The sequence below is a fragment of the Epinephelus fuscoguttatus genome, linkage group LG20, assembly GCF_011397635.1.
Source record: "Epinephelus fuscoguttatus linkage group LG20, E.fuscoguttatus.final_Chr_v1".
Classification (NCBI taxonomy): domain Eukaryota; kingdom Metazoa; phylum Chordata; class Actinopteri; order Perciformes; family Serranidae; genus Epinephelus; species Epinephelus fuscoguttatus.
The window spans coordinates 21,293,128-21,309,613 of NC_064771.1; the positions used below are offsets into that span (position 1 = coordinate 21,293,128).

A 16,486-nucleotide genomic window follows, 5' to 3' on the forward strand; every position below is an offset into this window, starting at 1 on the left:
TCAGATGCCCGAACCACCTCAACTGACACCTGTCCATGTAAAGGAACAGCGGCTCTACTCCAAGCTCCCTCCGGATGTCCAAGCTCCTTACACTATCTCTAAGGCTGAGCTCAGCCACCCCATTTTAGAGAAACACCATGGGGAAAATTATTTTTCTTCGGTCTGTCCAATGATTGTAAACAGTCATTGGGTCTGTCAGGCCGGAGGAATTTTCACAGTAATGTGACCGAACATATTTCAGACCCACTGAATCTGAATTTTAGACAATTTCAGACTTTTTAAGGCCTTATATTAAGAAAACTTAAGACATTTTAAGAGGACCTGTATACACCCTGTGCATACATATATCTTGTCCCTCCAAATATATTATATATATTTTTACCTCATGATCAGCTGATTTAATCAAGGCACACAAAAAGTAGCAGTTTCCTTAATGCTAAAGTGACTGCCTTAAGGCCTTTTCACACCAAGGACGAAATGAAAAATCGCACCCAAGATATAGAATATTCAAAAATTTTCCTTATATTTTATGTGACAAAAGTCACTTTATTGTTCAGCTTGTTTTAAATCGGCATTCAAAATTTGCAGAAATCCAAACAGCTGTGGGACAAAAGGCTAAGTTTGTTGAGTGTGGAAAGGCTGATAAGAGATAGATGGGCTTGAATTTTTAAACTGACATGTGATTTATTTGCACAAATTAATTGCTTTTGGTGTGAAAATACCTTAAAAGCGTAGGTGAAGGAGCTGTGTGTAGGATTTAGTGGCACCTAGCAGTGAGGACTGCAGACTACAACCAACTAAAACTTCTCTGGTGTGAAAGTGTGAAATCCCAGTTAGGATTCTTTCAGTGTTCATTGCTAAGGAGGTTTTTACCAGGAGCCAAATTACCTGCAGAGGTCTCGCTGCCTTTTAAACAAACTGACCAGGCGATAAACAGGTAAAAACACTTAATAAAGCAGTTTTGCGTTAAAAATCAGTGTTATTCTGACGCTGTTCGGCTCGTCAATGAGGGACTGCTTGGCCAAAAACCATGAATGACCCTATTTAGAGCCAGTGTTTGGTTTGTCTGTTCTGGGCTACTGTAGAAACACGACAGTGCAACATGATGGATTCTGAGGACGAGGACCCACTACCTATGTAGATATAACGGCGCATTCTAAGGTAACAAAAATACAACAGTTCTTATTTTCAGGTGATTATACACCAAACACATCATTCTAATTTTATTATATTCCATTTCTGCCAATAGATGCCCTTAAAGCCTGAACAATGGAACTTAAAAATACTTTTGTTTAGCTCATGGTTTTGCACACAGCAGGAAAAATGTTTGTAGGCATTCACAATACAACGGGACACCTGGTCATGTCATCACACATCGGTCATTTACTCAAAATACTTTTGGAGGCCAGGAACAATTTTCCTCAGCAATCACAGCACCTGATGATGAACGAACAGATGGCGCAGATGGAGAGAGCCTGTCCAGGCAATGAAGACAAAAAACTATCACTTAACTCTGAGCCAGGACATGAGTCAGCACAGAAGTCAGTTTTATCTGGACAGTCATCCAAGTACACTAAATGCTAAAGTCTCAATTTAGCTAAGTGAATGTGCAACGTATACATTCACAAAGGACACAGCTGAGATCTTAGCTTGGCAGTTTTGACAAAGTGAAACAGGTAGCTCTGACAACGGGTTGGGTTTTCTCAAGGGAACTGCTTCACAGATGGGTTTTCTAAGAAACTACCAGCTTGTCCACACTTCCTCCTTTAATAGCTTTTGCTTAGATGTGTATGGGAGTATTTAAAGTTAGGGCATAGTCAGGACTTAATCTGAGGGTGAGGCTTTTGATGGAGTAATAAAAAAACAACTCAGGCTATCAATACATAAAGACCATACATCTGGTGGGCATGGCATGCTTTGGTGTTTGTTGATCTCCACTGTAAGGTGGACTCGTCAAACTAACACCATTGCGGAGATGGGGGGACAGAGCTGTCTCGCCTTTAAGCCAGCAGTGAAGGTAGTTATAGTGGCGAATCAACATTTGTGGAAAAGGGACAGCCAGCAGGACGGGACGGGTGTGACGTTCTGATAATGTGTTATGCGTGCAACCCACTGCCGGGAAATTTAAAAGGCAGCTAGAAGCAGTTAGCAGCTAACTCAAAGAAGAAAAACTGAAACTGAAAATATCCACAAACTGGGGAGAAACTGAGGTCCAGAAACTCTTTACACTCCCCACAATGAATAAATTCAGGCTGCCACGGAACAGAACGACTGCCATGTTATGCCCATGTTATTCAAAGTGCTCCCTCCTTATGCATGTGTCACACTAGAGCCTTATGCTGGCTCATCACACCTCTTATGCTTCCACAATGTTGGCATGCTATCTAAAATCTCACACTGGGGTGGCATGATGCTGCCATTGATTGGTTCTGTGAAAAAAAACAAAGCTTACGTAACGAAGGGGCTTCGCTGCGGCCCTATTGCAGGATGTCTGTGTAAAAAGGGCCCTCCTGCCTGCGTCCACTACTTTTACACCCATGGCCATGCAGTTCAGAGGATGAGATCTGTGTGTGCTGCACACATACACAGATTTGATAGAGACCGGCTGGGAAATGCCTTTGCTACTCGCATTTAATAGCAGCCTACGTCCATGTTTTGAGTCAGTTGGTTTTCACACCTGAGGAAAACTGTACCTGAGTACACATGAACCACATCCGAGACCACCTTTAAAAGTGGACTCAGGCACAGATCGACATACTGTGCCCGTAGTCATGTGTACTCAGATCTGAGCTCAGGTCCCTGATTTGAAAGATGTATTGTTTTATTTTCTCATTCAAAAACACATAAACAGACATTTTGCTTGTGGAAAAATAAATACTTTAGGACAGTGGTTCCCAACTGGTCCAACCACAGAGTCCAGATTTCTCCTCAGTCATCAGTTCAAGGTCCACACAGTTTAATACACTCAGTTTCATACTTGTGTTTGGTCACGTCTTAAAGTTAGTTTACTGTCTCTGTCACGTGGCTGTCCGTTAGTCACTCAGGAAATGGCACTTCAAAATTGGGAAGTTGGGAACCCCTGCTTTAAGGACACACTATGCTATGACTTACTTGAGAATCATCTGGAAGGAGCTGTAGTTGAACGTGTATCCGCCCACCACCCACATGACCTTTTCTTGCACCACAGTCTTATGGGAGGCTCTGGCGAGTGATGTGCCAAAGGGCTTGACACTTGGGAGGACCCAGAAGGACTCTGTTGATGGTACAGTTAAGGAGCAGTCTGGGCCTACGAGACAGGATGAGAAAGAAATTAACCTCAAAGATCTCGGCTCAACAGTTACAAAACAAAATTCTCTTCACAGCTGTGCTATTTTAAGATAAAGAACGACATTCTGGGATGGAATTTTTCAGCAGCATCCGACACGTTTTCATTCCTACTCAGTGAAACTTTGAAGAGCAAACATACCGCTCTCAAACCTAAACAGAAGCATGTCCACTCCTTAACCGAACATGACAGGCAGGGGAGGTGCGAATATGTTAAACTGTGTGTGAATGAAGGCCACGCTGAAAAAAGCACATGCCTCTGCTAATGATTCTGTCAAGTTTCATCACGTGAAAGCATTTGGCTTCCTCCAGCTGGAGGCCCGTAATAACGCTCTGTCATAGGGCTTATCGGCGTGTTACCGATCAGCATTATGACACAAAACAACACAGCTGCTCACACTTGTCTGCTAACAAGGTCTTCATTACGTCTTCCTGCATAATCACAGCAGCAGACACAGGGGGGGTGACAGCATTTTACAACCTGTGATTGCAAAAGTTTGAGCATGTGATTCATCTCTCAGTGTTCAGAGTGCTGTAAAATGATAGATAATGATAGGTCTTAAGTATTCTAGTATTCATAACTGTTGTGAGTTAAACTAGCTAAAAGCTGATCCATAATACATTTGAGAATAGATATTTATTCCACTGATACTGCAAAGTTTGGTAATCCACTTGGTCATAAACACTCTGAACTCCAACTAGCATTGAATAACCTTTTTTATAGTGCAAAATTTCATAGTATTTATTGATTTTATTTATGAACCTGTGCTGTCGGCTGTGGCAGTCTGTTTTCTGAAGGTGTTTGTGTTATTTTCCTGTGTCTCTTCACTGCACTGAATAGGTGTAGCACTCCTAATTTCGTTGTATACCGTACCATGACAATCAAGGCTTTCTATTCTTTTTTCAAATAATTTTTTTTGGCTTTTATCTTTATTAGATAGGACAGGTTTAGCCTGAAAGAGGGAGTGAAAAAGGGGTTATGACGTGCAGCAAAGGGCCGCAGGATGGAACTGAACCTGCAACCGCTGCGGCAAGGACACAGCCTTTGTGCAATGGGCGCCCGCTCTACCAGGTGAGCTACTCTGTACCCCAGGCTAATAATTCTACACTCAATAAAACAATATCAAACTCTGGTAGAGTGGGGTCCAGATGTGTCAGGTCACACCAGGTTATACTGCTGTTGTAGGGGCAGATAACAGCAATATTTTGGGCATTTGGGTGTTAAAACTCAGCTTCCATCATAATCATTCTTAGCTGGACATTTCACATTTTAAAACACTCCGTTTCCTCAAAGATTTTCGCGACAACACTGTGAAGTTCTAAAGCAGTGTTGCTGTGTTAATTGTCCACTTTCTCTTGGTACATGCTAAAAATGTTTCAAAAGGCTAGTGTGGGTGGCTCACAGAATAAAATCACATTAAAGGAACACTTCACCCACAAAATGATCATGTCTATATTCATTACTCACCTCGTGATACATTGAATTTATTAAGAAAACTTTTTTTTCGTTTTTCTCAAATGCCTCCACGATGAAAAAAGAATCCAAAGTTCTTGATGATGGAAACCAAATTTCATCATCAAAACTACATAAAATCATCCATTTACAACCTCTCACACAACTTGTGCTTTATAATCCGAGTTTTATTTATCAAGTTGTATGCTCAGTGCTTCCCAAACACATGCAAAACCTTACTATTTAAAACACTTTGCATAGGAGTAGCGTGTCTGTGCAAGCACATGCATTTGAAATCTGCTTGGCATTCCACTGAGTAAAGTTCAAATGCATGTGTGACTCGTCTGTGTGAGACTGTTTATGCTGAAGTGTATGCATGTGTTTGGGGAGTATTCGACTAGATAAATGAGATTTGGATTACACTGCACAAATTGTGTGGGAGTGTGTAGATGAATGTTTTGATAAAGTTTTGCCGTTGTTAAACACGGACTCCTGTGACTTCAATTCATCAAGAATTTTATCCATTTTTGGATTCTTTGACCTTGGAGGCATGTGAGAAAAACAGTTTTCTTCTGTCATTGTCACGGAGCGTTGTTTCTGTGGGCTCCAGCAACACTAAACCCCTAAGCTTGCCTGAGAAGGACTAAATGCACAAACTCGCTATTTTTAAATATCCCATAGAGAGAGACTCTCACTGCAGCCTGTTCTATTTTGTTCTCAAAATGTTGATGTGAAACCCTGTTCTGTGGACAATAAACGAGGTGCGGAGTGATAAAGGAGGAAATACAGTGAGTGCTGGACGGAGCAGTGAGTGACAATAACCCTGCCCACATGAAAGAGTACTGTTTGCGGTGAGAACGCTAAGTGGACCAAGGGTCGAGGCACCATGTCTGAAGGGTTACTTTTGGTTCCAAAGGTACCATACCAAAAGTGTTTGGTGGAAACAGGGCTTTAGTTACATACTGCTTGGGAATAATGTCCCAATCTTAACTGTATCTGTACTTGGTTTAGATACTTTAGGCCTTGCTTTGGATCTGACAGTCTGCAAATCTTTTGGGTTTGCACAGAGCTTTCTGCTACCTTGCCAGCTGTCATTGCAGACACACAGCTTCTCCCCAGTGAGGTCGCAGTAGCCGTGGTCGGGGCTGCCGCAGTTGTTCCTGCAGTAAGGGATGTCACAAGCCTCGCCTTTCCAGTACTTGTCACATTCACAGTACACTCTGCTGGCAGCCGAGTTACCCGGGGTGCACTTCCCATGGCCGGAGCAGTTATTGGGACATGAGTTGATCCTGGACAGAAAGATGTTTTCATTTAGCCAAACACTGTACACGCTATTTAGGCCACTCACAGACCTTCACTTGGAGACAGAGGAAGATTAATGAGCATCATCTCGTGTTCGACAAAGGTGCAGCAGATACAAAGATGGGTAATGGATGAAAAGCTATTGAGCAGGTCACTGGTCATTAGCAGTGATTGTTGCTGCGGGTTTTAGTCTGACAGAAAAGCTCTTGTACCAGTCTTTTTGTTGCTGAGATGAAACATGTTACCATCCATCACCAGCTAGGGGAATTAAATGGACCTGAAACCAGTCCACTGTAGCTTACAATAGATTCCACACATCAGTGAAAACTTGGAAAATGTCTTTTAACACAGGTAACGGCCTAAAACACAACCTCAGCTGAGTGCTTCCCGCTGAGTAATCCAACACTAACAATATAATCAATGTAAGGTTTTATATTACGTAATGTTTTGCTTGTGGATTAAGTTCAACTGTAGCTCCTGGACACTTACGAGTAAAATATTTCAAATCCCGTCAGGTTATAGGCAGCATCGCTGAAAAAGTGTAGTAGTGCGTAGCCTGAAGTCGTCTCAACCTCAGGGACTGTCTCATTTCCTCGTATCTCTGGCACAATGAGACCACTAAAGGGAAGTGGAGAAAATTAATTGGCATCACTTTCTCACAACTCACACAACATTACAGTGACTGGCAAGAGCAGGAGTGTCAAACATACAGCCCACAGGCCAGAACCGACCCATCAAAGGGTTCAATCCAGTCCAATTAATGACTTATACCTTATACTGGTGCACTTAAGACGGCTAAGGATGCTTTCAGACCTAGAGTTGTCTTGCTTTGGTCCGAATCAGGGACTAATTTTGTTACCAAGTTGTATAATTGCCTAGAGTTGATTTGTGCTCTCACAGCAGCATTTACAAGCAGACCAGATCAAATGCCTTGTGTGAGAAAGCTGCTCTTGATTGGTCAAAATTTCCATGCGGGAAAAATCCAGGAAGTAAACAAAACGTTGAAGAAGAGTACACTTGCAAGATAAATGTGACACTTTCTAATGTCACAGTGGAGGGACAATTACGCAGGTTGATTTTAGCGCTGGTCATCGTGGACTATATTGCTGTCATTGTTCATATTAGGCAAACTACTAGACCTAGAAAACAATGTTTGGTTGCACTGGATGCACCGTATGTGCATATTAAGGCAGTACAGGAGGAGGTGCACATTAATAATCCTCCAGGATTGTAACATGCTCATGTTTAACCCAAACAATGTCATGTGACTGCAGTTGGTTCGGATCGGATCACACCAGAGTTCATTTGTAACCAGATGGAGATCACGTCTTCAAGAAGGTACAGGTCCAGATGTTTTGGTGCGACAATGATTAGGAGACCGATTGAATGTGGACAACCTGAGAAATACTGTTGAAACTGCACTCACTTTTCTTGAGACATCTCAGGCTGTTCATCATCTGCTTTTCAAATGTAGTAATGCTTTCCAAATGTACTTGTACTTCTTAAGACTAAAAGAAAGTGTGGCGCATGAACTAAAATGAGTTTGACACCCCTGGTCTGGACTCATTACATCAAATGAAGAACAAAATCATTTTAACCTCATATCCAAGAAAAACATATACATCCACTTAGAACAACATATTTGCTAAAGTGTCAATACATTATCTCATTTTAGAGTTTCTCACCTGAAAACAGCAACCAGCGGGGCATATATCGAGTCCCCATCATAGACATACATATGGTCCCAACTACATTCTGTGGCAAAGTGGTTAAATCTTAACCGAAGTACCGCATTTGGACTGTGGAGGAAACAAATGAATGATGGTTTAGGTTTCATGGATGAACATTTGGACTGCATACAGATTTTTTTTCAAGTGCAGGATTTGCTCATTGCTAATAGACGTAGTATTTATTGATGATAACACTGACACATTATCTTTATTGTAGCGTAACTGTTCTCTAGGTGCCCGATGCACAAAGCCTGTCCATACATCCGGATGTAATTTAAGTATAACACTGAAAACACACCAAGCAGTGGCAAAGTGTGGCCTGTGGCAAGCTGCTATGCAATGTCTATGGAAAGCTTTTGAGCTTCTGATTCTGCAGTGATGTCCGGCCAGAATAAAAGTTGAGGATAATTCAACTTTAAGCAGCGAATTGCGGCCAGAGAATACCCACGGCCAATCATCATCAGAGTCCTGTGACTCCTGGGACATGCTGACTGACGGTACAAAGAGTTTCTTCCTGCCTTCAGGCCACAGAAAAATGTAATTATTCTGCCAAGTTGCACTTCACCACTGCTTGATGTGTTTCAGGAGGAAGTGAACACAAAACAAGTTATTCATAAATATACATAAAGGGATAGTTTGCAGATTTTCAACCATATCTGTGTCACTGCAGTGTGGGGAGGTTATGCAAAGTGTTTGGCTTCCCCCCTGGAAAGTTCCCACCCGTGCCATGAGCAAAAATCAACTGGATGACGTAAAGCTCGTTTTTTTGTGTCACTGATGATGTATTTCATGTCATGCAGCAGATTTTAGCTGGTGGATGGGCCGGGAGCTCGGAAAGCTGGCGGCATGTGGGGAAGCCAAACAGCATTTATCTGCACACACTCCCCAACACAGACCTGATGGAAAATCAGCAAAGTATTCCACTGGATACTGATTATCATTTAACCAAAAGAATACAAGGATAAAAACAATATATGTTGTTTTTCTCAAAATGTTTTAAGGACCTAGGGGTGATAGGCTGCCCTCTCTTTCCATCCTGCCAATTTCCAAACAGCTCTGTCCTCACACTGACCACGGTTGCCATGACAATTAAAAGCATCACCAGGTACAAGGGTTCTTCGTCTCTCTGGATGATTGCTGATTAAAAACGTAGCAGTCAAACCCAGCTCAACAAGCAAAGATTCAGACCCCTCCGAATGCTAGATCCCACTTTACATTATGCTGTGTAAGCAACAACAAGCACACTTCCTCCAGCAGAGATGCAGATCGCCTAGCTTTAATTGCTTTAATCAGTTTGCACTGCATAATTAAATTTGACTGCACGTGCTCAGCTTTGGTTAAACATACCAATTTACAAAAAGTACTTACTAGCCCTCGATAAGCCAGGTGCACTTTGTTTTGTACTTGTAGTTGATTGGACCGTCGGTGAGGTATCCTGAGGGCTCCGTCAACCTGAAACAGAAGACAGACAGCCAGCACAGTCAGCACAGTAATGTCTTATCACAGAGGCTGGACTAATAGAAGACAGCAATGAAGACATGAACCCAGGTCCTAAGACTGTAGCGCCCTGAAGTGCAATTTATTGGCACATTTATGAGTGATGTTATGAGCTAATACTCATCTTCAGACTTAGCTATACATACAGAGATGCCGTCTTTAAACACAAGCACTTTGGTCATATGATGACACATGATGATCACGGTGAAACAGCAAACCAACAGATAAAGAGAAAAACACACATATATATATATATATATATATATATATGTAATATAGATAAGAAACAACAACATCAGGCCAGTAGCCGTCATTTCTGCTATATAGATGGATCCATATAGAGGCACCTTTGGATTTAAAATTGTATGTCTTAAACAAACAGGAACAGAAATCTACAATATACACAAAGGAAGGGAACTCCAGATTAAAGTTGAATGATACGAATAAATCTAAACAAACAATTCTTGTAGTATATGTTCATGGACTGATATGTATGTATACATGTATGTAAGATTAACATGAGCTACACGCCAACTGTATTGTCTTGATGTTAATGCCAATGGCTGTCAACTCAAGGTAAATTTTTTTCACAACATGGGTTAGCGATGCATGATAATATCGGCATGTCATCGGTATCGGCCAATATTATTATTAAAATGAACTATTAGGCTAGAATCAGCCAACATGTTTCTTCGTACTTTGGACAATGAATCAATATATTAATATATTCAATATATATTGAAAAGTATTCTAGGGCGGCACAGTAGAGTAGTGGTTAGCACTGTCGCCTCACAGCAAGAGGGTTTCTGGTTCAATCCCAGGAGGGAGTTTGCATGTTCTCCCCCTGTCAGCGTGGGTTTTCTCTGGGTACTCCAGCTTCCTCCCACAGTCCAAGGACATGTAGGTTAATTGGTGACACTAAATTGGCTGTGAGTGTGAATGGTTGTCTGTCTTTATGTATCAGCCCTGTGATAGTCTGGCGTCCTGTCCAGGGTGTACTCCGCGTCTCGCCCTCAGCTGGGATACGCGACCCTCAAGAGGATAAGCAGTTACAAAAATGGATGGATGAAAAGTATTTTATTTCATGTTTCCATCGGCTGGCGGACCGTCATGATAAGAGTAATATGATGTTAATACCAGAGATACTAGATACTAGAGACTTAATTATCACTGATGTTATGATGTTAATACCACTCACTTAATGATCACTAAAATTAGGTAGGTAGTGGATTTGTCAATATTGGTTTTGGTTACAGGTCAAATAAGTTGTTCTGTATCGGCATATCGGATATCATTAAAAAACCCAATTATCATGCATCCCTAACATGAGTGATGCAGCTTGGAAAGTAGCATCCGATGTTAAAGCCAGAAAAGACGAGGAAAACGAGCATCTTTAACCAATAGTAATCATCGACTTGTTGTGTTTAAGACAGAGGACCTTCTCCGAGATATCAAAAACATTAATCAAAATGCTGAATATTGTTGTTTGAAATCTGTACTTCCAGAAATAGCATTCAGGAATTGAACATTTAAGCTTCACAACAGTAAGCTAATGTCAGAAAAATTGGGAGTTCAGTAAGTAGACTGGCCTAAGTCTCTCATTAAAATCATCCTTCTGGTCTGACTGTTCATCAGGTGATTAAAAAAAATGGCTGAAATCCAGAAAATGCTCTGGGTTGAAAAAGCATTTTGTAGTTCAGAACCAGTAGTACTATTACACTAATTGGACATCAAGCTGAAATGATACAAACCACTTTGGGTGATGTGTCACTTCATATTGCCAAACACTGTTAAGTCCTCTGGTTTGTCAGTTTTAAGAGTTTGCAAGTAGAGAATCTTATTCATTAAGTTCTTTTGACAGTATAAAGTTAACAAATGACAACTGCATTTCCTTTGTGAAGCACCCAGCTCTCTGGGCAGCTCTCGTTCAAGAGAGTTAAAGTCAAAAAAGTGGAAGAAACAAGAGCACAGTATTAATCATAATAATCATCCTAAAAGACAAGAGGATCTTCTCCAAGACATCAAACACACGAATTAAACTCAATTACTGAATATTGTTGTTTGAAAAGCATTTCATAAATTGCACATTTAAGCTTTTAAACTGTAAGATAGCGTCATACAAATAGGGAGTAAGTACATTGGCTTAAGTCTTTGTCACTTAATTAAAATAATCCAGCAGAAGCTGAGATGCGGCTGCTGGACAGAGCTATGATCTGTTTGGAGACCAATAACAAGGAAAACAAACATGCATATTTGGATTTTAAAAAGTCAGTAAGCATCACTGAAGTGTGCTTTTTAATCTGGTGGAAGAATTTTTCAGTCAAAGTTGAAACAACAAAGTTTTGATGGGTTAATGTGTGATTTGCAGTGTCCACCCCATTGACTCCAATAAAACTGACACCAAACTCTGGCTTCTCGAACGCTGTCACTGTCATCATGACTGTTCCTTCTTTTATATTTTCTTTGCGACTAAGCTTTAGACATGACAATCTTGAAAACTTCCATTTTCATTTGCAATTTGCCTGGTTTTTATGTTTCTCAAACCACCCTACAGCAGCATGACGCCCAGTCGGTGGTCTGTTGATCAAAAGTGGTTGAAATCCAGACAATTTTTTAGGTTGAAAGCATTTTGTAGCTCAGAATTTGGAAGAGACATCCCAATGTAATGACACAAACATTTTGTGCAACTTCAGCTGTGTATCTGAAGTCCTCTGGTATGTAAATGATCTCACTAATTAAGTATCACAGACTCCTTCAAAGTAGAAAAGTTAACAAATGCCAACTGCATTCTCTGACAAACACTCATCTCTTTACATTTTAAACAAAGGTCAATCAACTCTGACAATAATTGATCAAAGTATTCCATGACACTGAGAAGATCTCTCATCCTGGCTTAAAGTCTTCTCCAAAGGTGAACTTGTGTGTCTGATTATAGAGCAACACACTGCATTCAATTCCCCAGATTCAAGATAAGAAGGCAAAAATCTGTCAGTCAGTCCAAGGTCAATCCCTGCCAACCAAACGATTCAATCATCTGTCTCTTAAAAAGCTTCCTCTGCTCCTTTCTGCCCACACCTCAAGTCTGACACTGGAAACAATTCTCAACAAAGTCTTCCTCTTCACCCCACAGACCACACTAGTGTGCCACGATGATAGATGACTTTTAAATGGACATTCGTCACTGCCCCATATCACAAGAAATTACACTTATATGCATCCCACCCACAAGACTGTGCCATTGCACTCAAGAATGAATTGAAAATGATGAGGAGACAGATTACCTGAAACTAGTTTCTCGACACAGGGACGCATTTTCTGGTTTTCAACACATTGGACTTTGATAGAAAAAAACTCTTTTGGATGTCAAAGTTGAGACAAATACTTCATGAATCCAAAAATGGGTATCAGTCAGAGTCAGGCCTTGACAGACTGAGAGCTCCTGTTCTTTTATTTCTGACTTTGGAAGCTGCACAAATACATACTGCGCTGTTGTGGGTGGACTGAGTAACACAGGAACTGGATTCCCTTTTATGTCTACGACACATGATATAAGACGACTTTCAATTTTGACAGCATAATGGGCCAGACATGGGTTATAATCTCATAAAAGGTATGACAAGATTCAAACTTGATGTGTATCTTAAAACATCTCCCTCAAAATTATTTTGGACTTTGTTTACTCTCACATCATAAAGCATCTACTATAATAGATATGCTTGAGATATTGATAGACTTTATGATGAGTCAACTGATCAAGAGGCACATTTATGATATAAACACCCAGCTGCATGCAACCAGCAATGAGTTAGGTTGGTGCAGACATCCAAGAGTGATGAATTTTTCATGCCGCACTTTGGACTTCACAGGGAAATACTATACTGTGCAAGCGCCTGTCCCTAAACAATTCAAGACTCTGTGTGACATTCGGTCCTTGTCCATTCAAAATCAGACATTATAACGCATCATAAACACGAAATTAAGCTGTGATTCCAATTTAAACTTTCAAGATGGGATTTCATACTTGTTACGAAGGGAAGCCACAACGTTTTCATGCAGCAATGTGTAACTGGTCATGTATTAACCAGGGTGCACGTCTCCACTCCGCTGACTGCAGAGAGACCAACAGTTAAATTCTCACATTTCAGCGGTGTGTCTCTAGGTGATGGGGAGGTTATTCCCTGACAACATGCCTGATGACAACCTGTACAAAACCTCAGACACATTCAGGAGTAATGGTAATTACTGTGATCAAAGCACTTCTGTACCACAGAGCGCATCTCAGGTGAACTAAAAAGCTATTAGATGCTCCTGTCAAGAGTCGCGCTCAAGATATTATTATGGAGCAGTTTGACGTTTATTCTTCGGTCACTTGCCATTATTTCCCTGCCTTTTCCAAATTACTACCTATGTGCGCACAATCCTTAACTTATTGCACCTACTGGGAGGTTGACATGGCATTTACCTGTGTGCAACAGCCATATTTGTTGAATTTAGGAGCAATATACCATCCAGGCTGCAAGGCATATGCAAAATCAATCAGCTGCAGATGTTTCCCCCCAAAGCCACTATAGGCTCCTTTGTCTGGCAAAAGCTGGAGGAATTTAGTTCTTTCAGTATTTGGAATCAATGCAAATGCATCAGACTGTGAGTCAATAAAACAGTGCATGTTGGGTCTTCTGGTCCATGCACACATGTGCAGACTGGATTGTGAACATTAGTCATGTGGGTATTACATTCATATATCTCCAAGTTAACACAGATAAATCACAACCAACTAACTGAAGGACTGACGGAGGCTGCAGGCAAAGTGAGAAATATTCACTAGATGATTACTTGGATAACCAATTAGTCATCCACCAGACTCTAATCTGCAACTTTTCTGGATTAAAAGTCAATTTTCAAACAAAACACCAACATTACTTAGTTCCAGTTTATTAACTGTGAAGATTTGCTGCTTTTTTAATTGTTTGTGTTGCTTAACTTAATCTCTTCTAGTTTTAGACTCTTAATCAGTTTGAATGTGTCATCTTGGGGATTTAGGAAACTGTGATGAGCCTTTTTCTAACACCAAAAGATTAATCAAGGAAATAATCACAAGATTAAGTCAGTGGTTTTCAAACTGTGGGGCGGGAATAGATCTACTGCAGGTGGGGTGTGGATGATCAGTGGAAAAATATGCAGTGAGTCAAACTTGAATGAGTTTGCTGATGCTATCATGCTCAACTTTATTTCACCTAATTTTTTTAATCTGATGGTGGTGTCAGCAATTTGGTGTGGGGGTGCATGAACTTTTTTGTCTTGTTTTTAACTGGATAAGCAATGATGGAAATGATGCACCCAAAAATACAAAGCTGGGCCATATGCTTGTTTCCATTCCAGGCATTTCCATACAGATTGTTCATCAAATATTACAAATCTCTGTCAATAACCCCTGAATCTTCTGAGTGTCAAACTCAACAGGTCTGTCGAGGCTGCTGGTTCATTCAAAAATACAGTTCTGAGGAAGGTTTGGGTTGCTGTGCTTAATCAAAGTGTGTAAAGGGGGTTTGTTTTTGTCGTGTGAGTGAGTTTTTTCATTTTAACTGCAATCCATCTCCCAAAAAGCTGGGTGCACACAAGTTTGAGTGCCAGTGATCTCTGCTGACACTGTTATTTAATGCAATACAGCCACAACTGGATCATATTTGATCCTAACCTACTTTGGGTGGCTCAGACTATTTTTAAACTCAGGAATTATGAAAACAATGGCAAGCAATCTGATGTTTGTCACAGCTGAGAGTGAGATTTACTCACTTGAACCTCCCTTGGCAGTGCTGGCACTGATCTCCAACCCATCCTCGGTCACAGATGCAGGATCCGTTGATACATTTTCCAGAGAGACAATTCTTGTCACACGGTTTCGCCGGGGAGGCGTGAGTGAACAGTACAAAGTAAAACAATACATAGACCACCAAGTATCTGTTGATCCCCCGCAGGTCGCTGTGGGAGGCTACTTTGGGTCCGAAAAGAAAGAGTTCAGTCTTACATTTCCCCCCAGGATCCATTTTTGCTTTGCCAGGTCGACGAAGCCGAGTCAAAGACCGGGGCCTTTAAGGTCTGCTTTGGGAGGAAGCCTCGGCTACTCAGGCTGTTTCAATTACAACAAAGAAGTCCTGCATATTCGCTGAGTGTTATGCATACTCACATGAAGGCTTAGCTGAGCCTGTTTACAAAGCTTTGGAGGAAAATGGCTGAGGAAATGCAGTGTTAGCTAAGTGTTTTTAAAGGCTGCTTTTTAACCGCATGCATAGATTTGGAGTGGGAGGAATTCCCTTCACCCGACCTCTTGCTGGAAGAACCGACCAAAAGAGCCGACCATCGATTAAAGCTATTAAACCAGCTAACTCGTTGAACGCTGTGCCTAGCTAAAACATCATTTGTTAGCCTGTGTAGCTTATTTACAGTTTAGCTTCAGCTAGGTAATGTAACGTTACTGCATTGATTCAAGACCACTCTCTTCCAAATGCCATTTCAGCAGCCATTTTAACGCGTAAACAATCCTTCAGACTCAAACAGGGATGTACATTGTAACATGCGATGGTCCTTCCACAAACCGCTGTGATTTAGCCGGATCTTTGCCACAGAAGAACAAAGGGGTTGTAGTGTTTGTAGCCCTGGACCCAGTACGAAGGCTGCCGCAGTCAACATGGATGTGGTGTGATGTGAGAACTGGAAGGCTGTTCTTGCCGACTGGGGGGCATTGAGCGAAAGACTTTGAACTGTTGTTGGTCCGACTGGTCTATTCCCACAGCGGTTTAAGCATCTTCAGACGTGGACTTCGTTGACAGAAGTGTGTGGTGGTGTCTCCTTGTATTCCAGTGAGGGGAAAAAAGCTCCGCTGTTGCTCTCAAAACATGACAAGAACTGGCAGCGATGGATTTGCTAGCGCAGCGACACTAGACAGTTCCTCAGGTTGGAGAAAACTAAACACAGGCTGCGCATGCGCACTGGGGGCAGGCTCTATTTAAAGGTACAGTGTCAAAAACCGAGCGAACGATTCTATGCGGCATTTAAAGGCTGAAGTTTATTACGGTCAAAGATTACCAAACATGTTTGCATAAGACCACAGAGACACACATATTGTCCTGGCTGTCCTTGTCCCCTGACTTTAAAATGTAAAATATCTCACAGGTAGAAGCTA

At 41.3% G+C, this 16,486-nt stretch overlaps 1 protein-coding gene across 1 annotated transcript in view; it reads right to left on the reverse strand.

Annotated features, from left to right (window-relative positions):
* The window catches only part of atrnl1b (attractin-like 1b), a 109,204-nt gene extending 92,936 nt beyond the window's left edge, over positions 1-16,268 (reverse strand). Inside the window, exons 1-6 of the mRNA XM_049563058.1 lie at positions 15,100-16,268; positions 9,178-9,261; positions 7,765-7,878; positions 6,569-6,697; positions 5,858-6,066; positions 3,112-3,286 (exon numbers count right to left, since the gene is read on the reverse strand). Coding sequence (XP_049419015.1) covers positions 3,112-3,286; positions 5,858-6,066; positions 6,569-6,697; positions 7,765-7,878; positions 9,178-9,261; positions 15,100-15,350 — 962 coding nt within the window. The 5' untranslated portion in view covers positions 15,351-16,268. The remainder of the gene's footprint in view (positions 1-3,111; positions 3,287-5,857; positions 6,067-6,568; positions 6,698-7,764; positions 7,879-9,177; positions 9,262-15,099) is intronic.
* Positions 16,269-16,486: the final 218 nt, after the last annotated feature.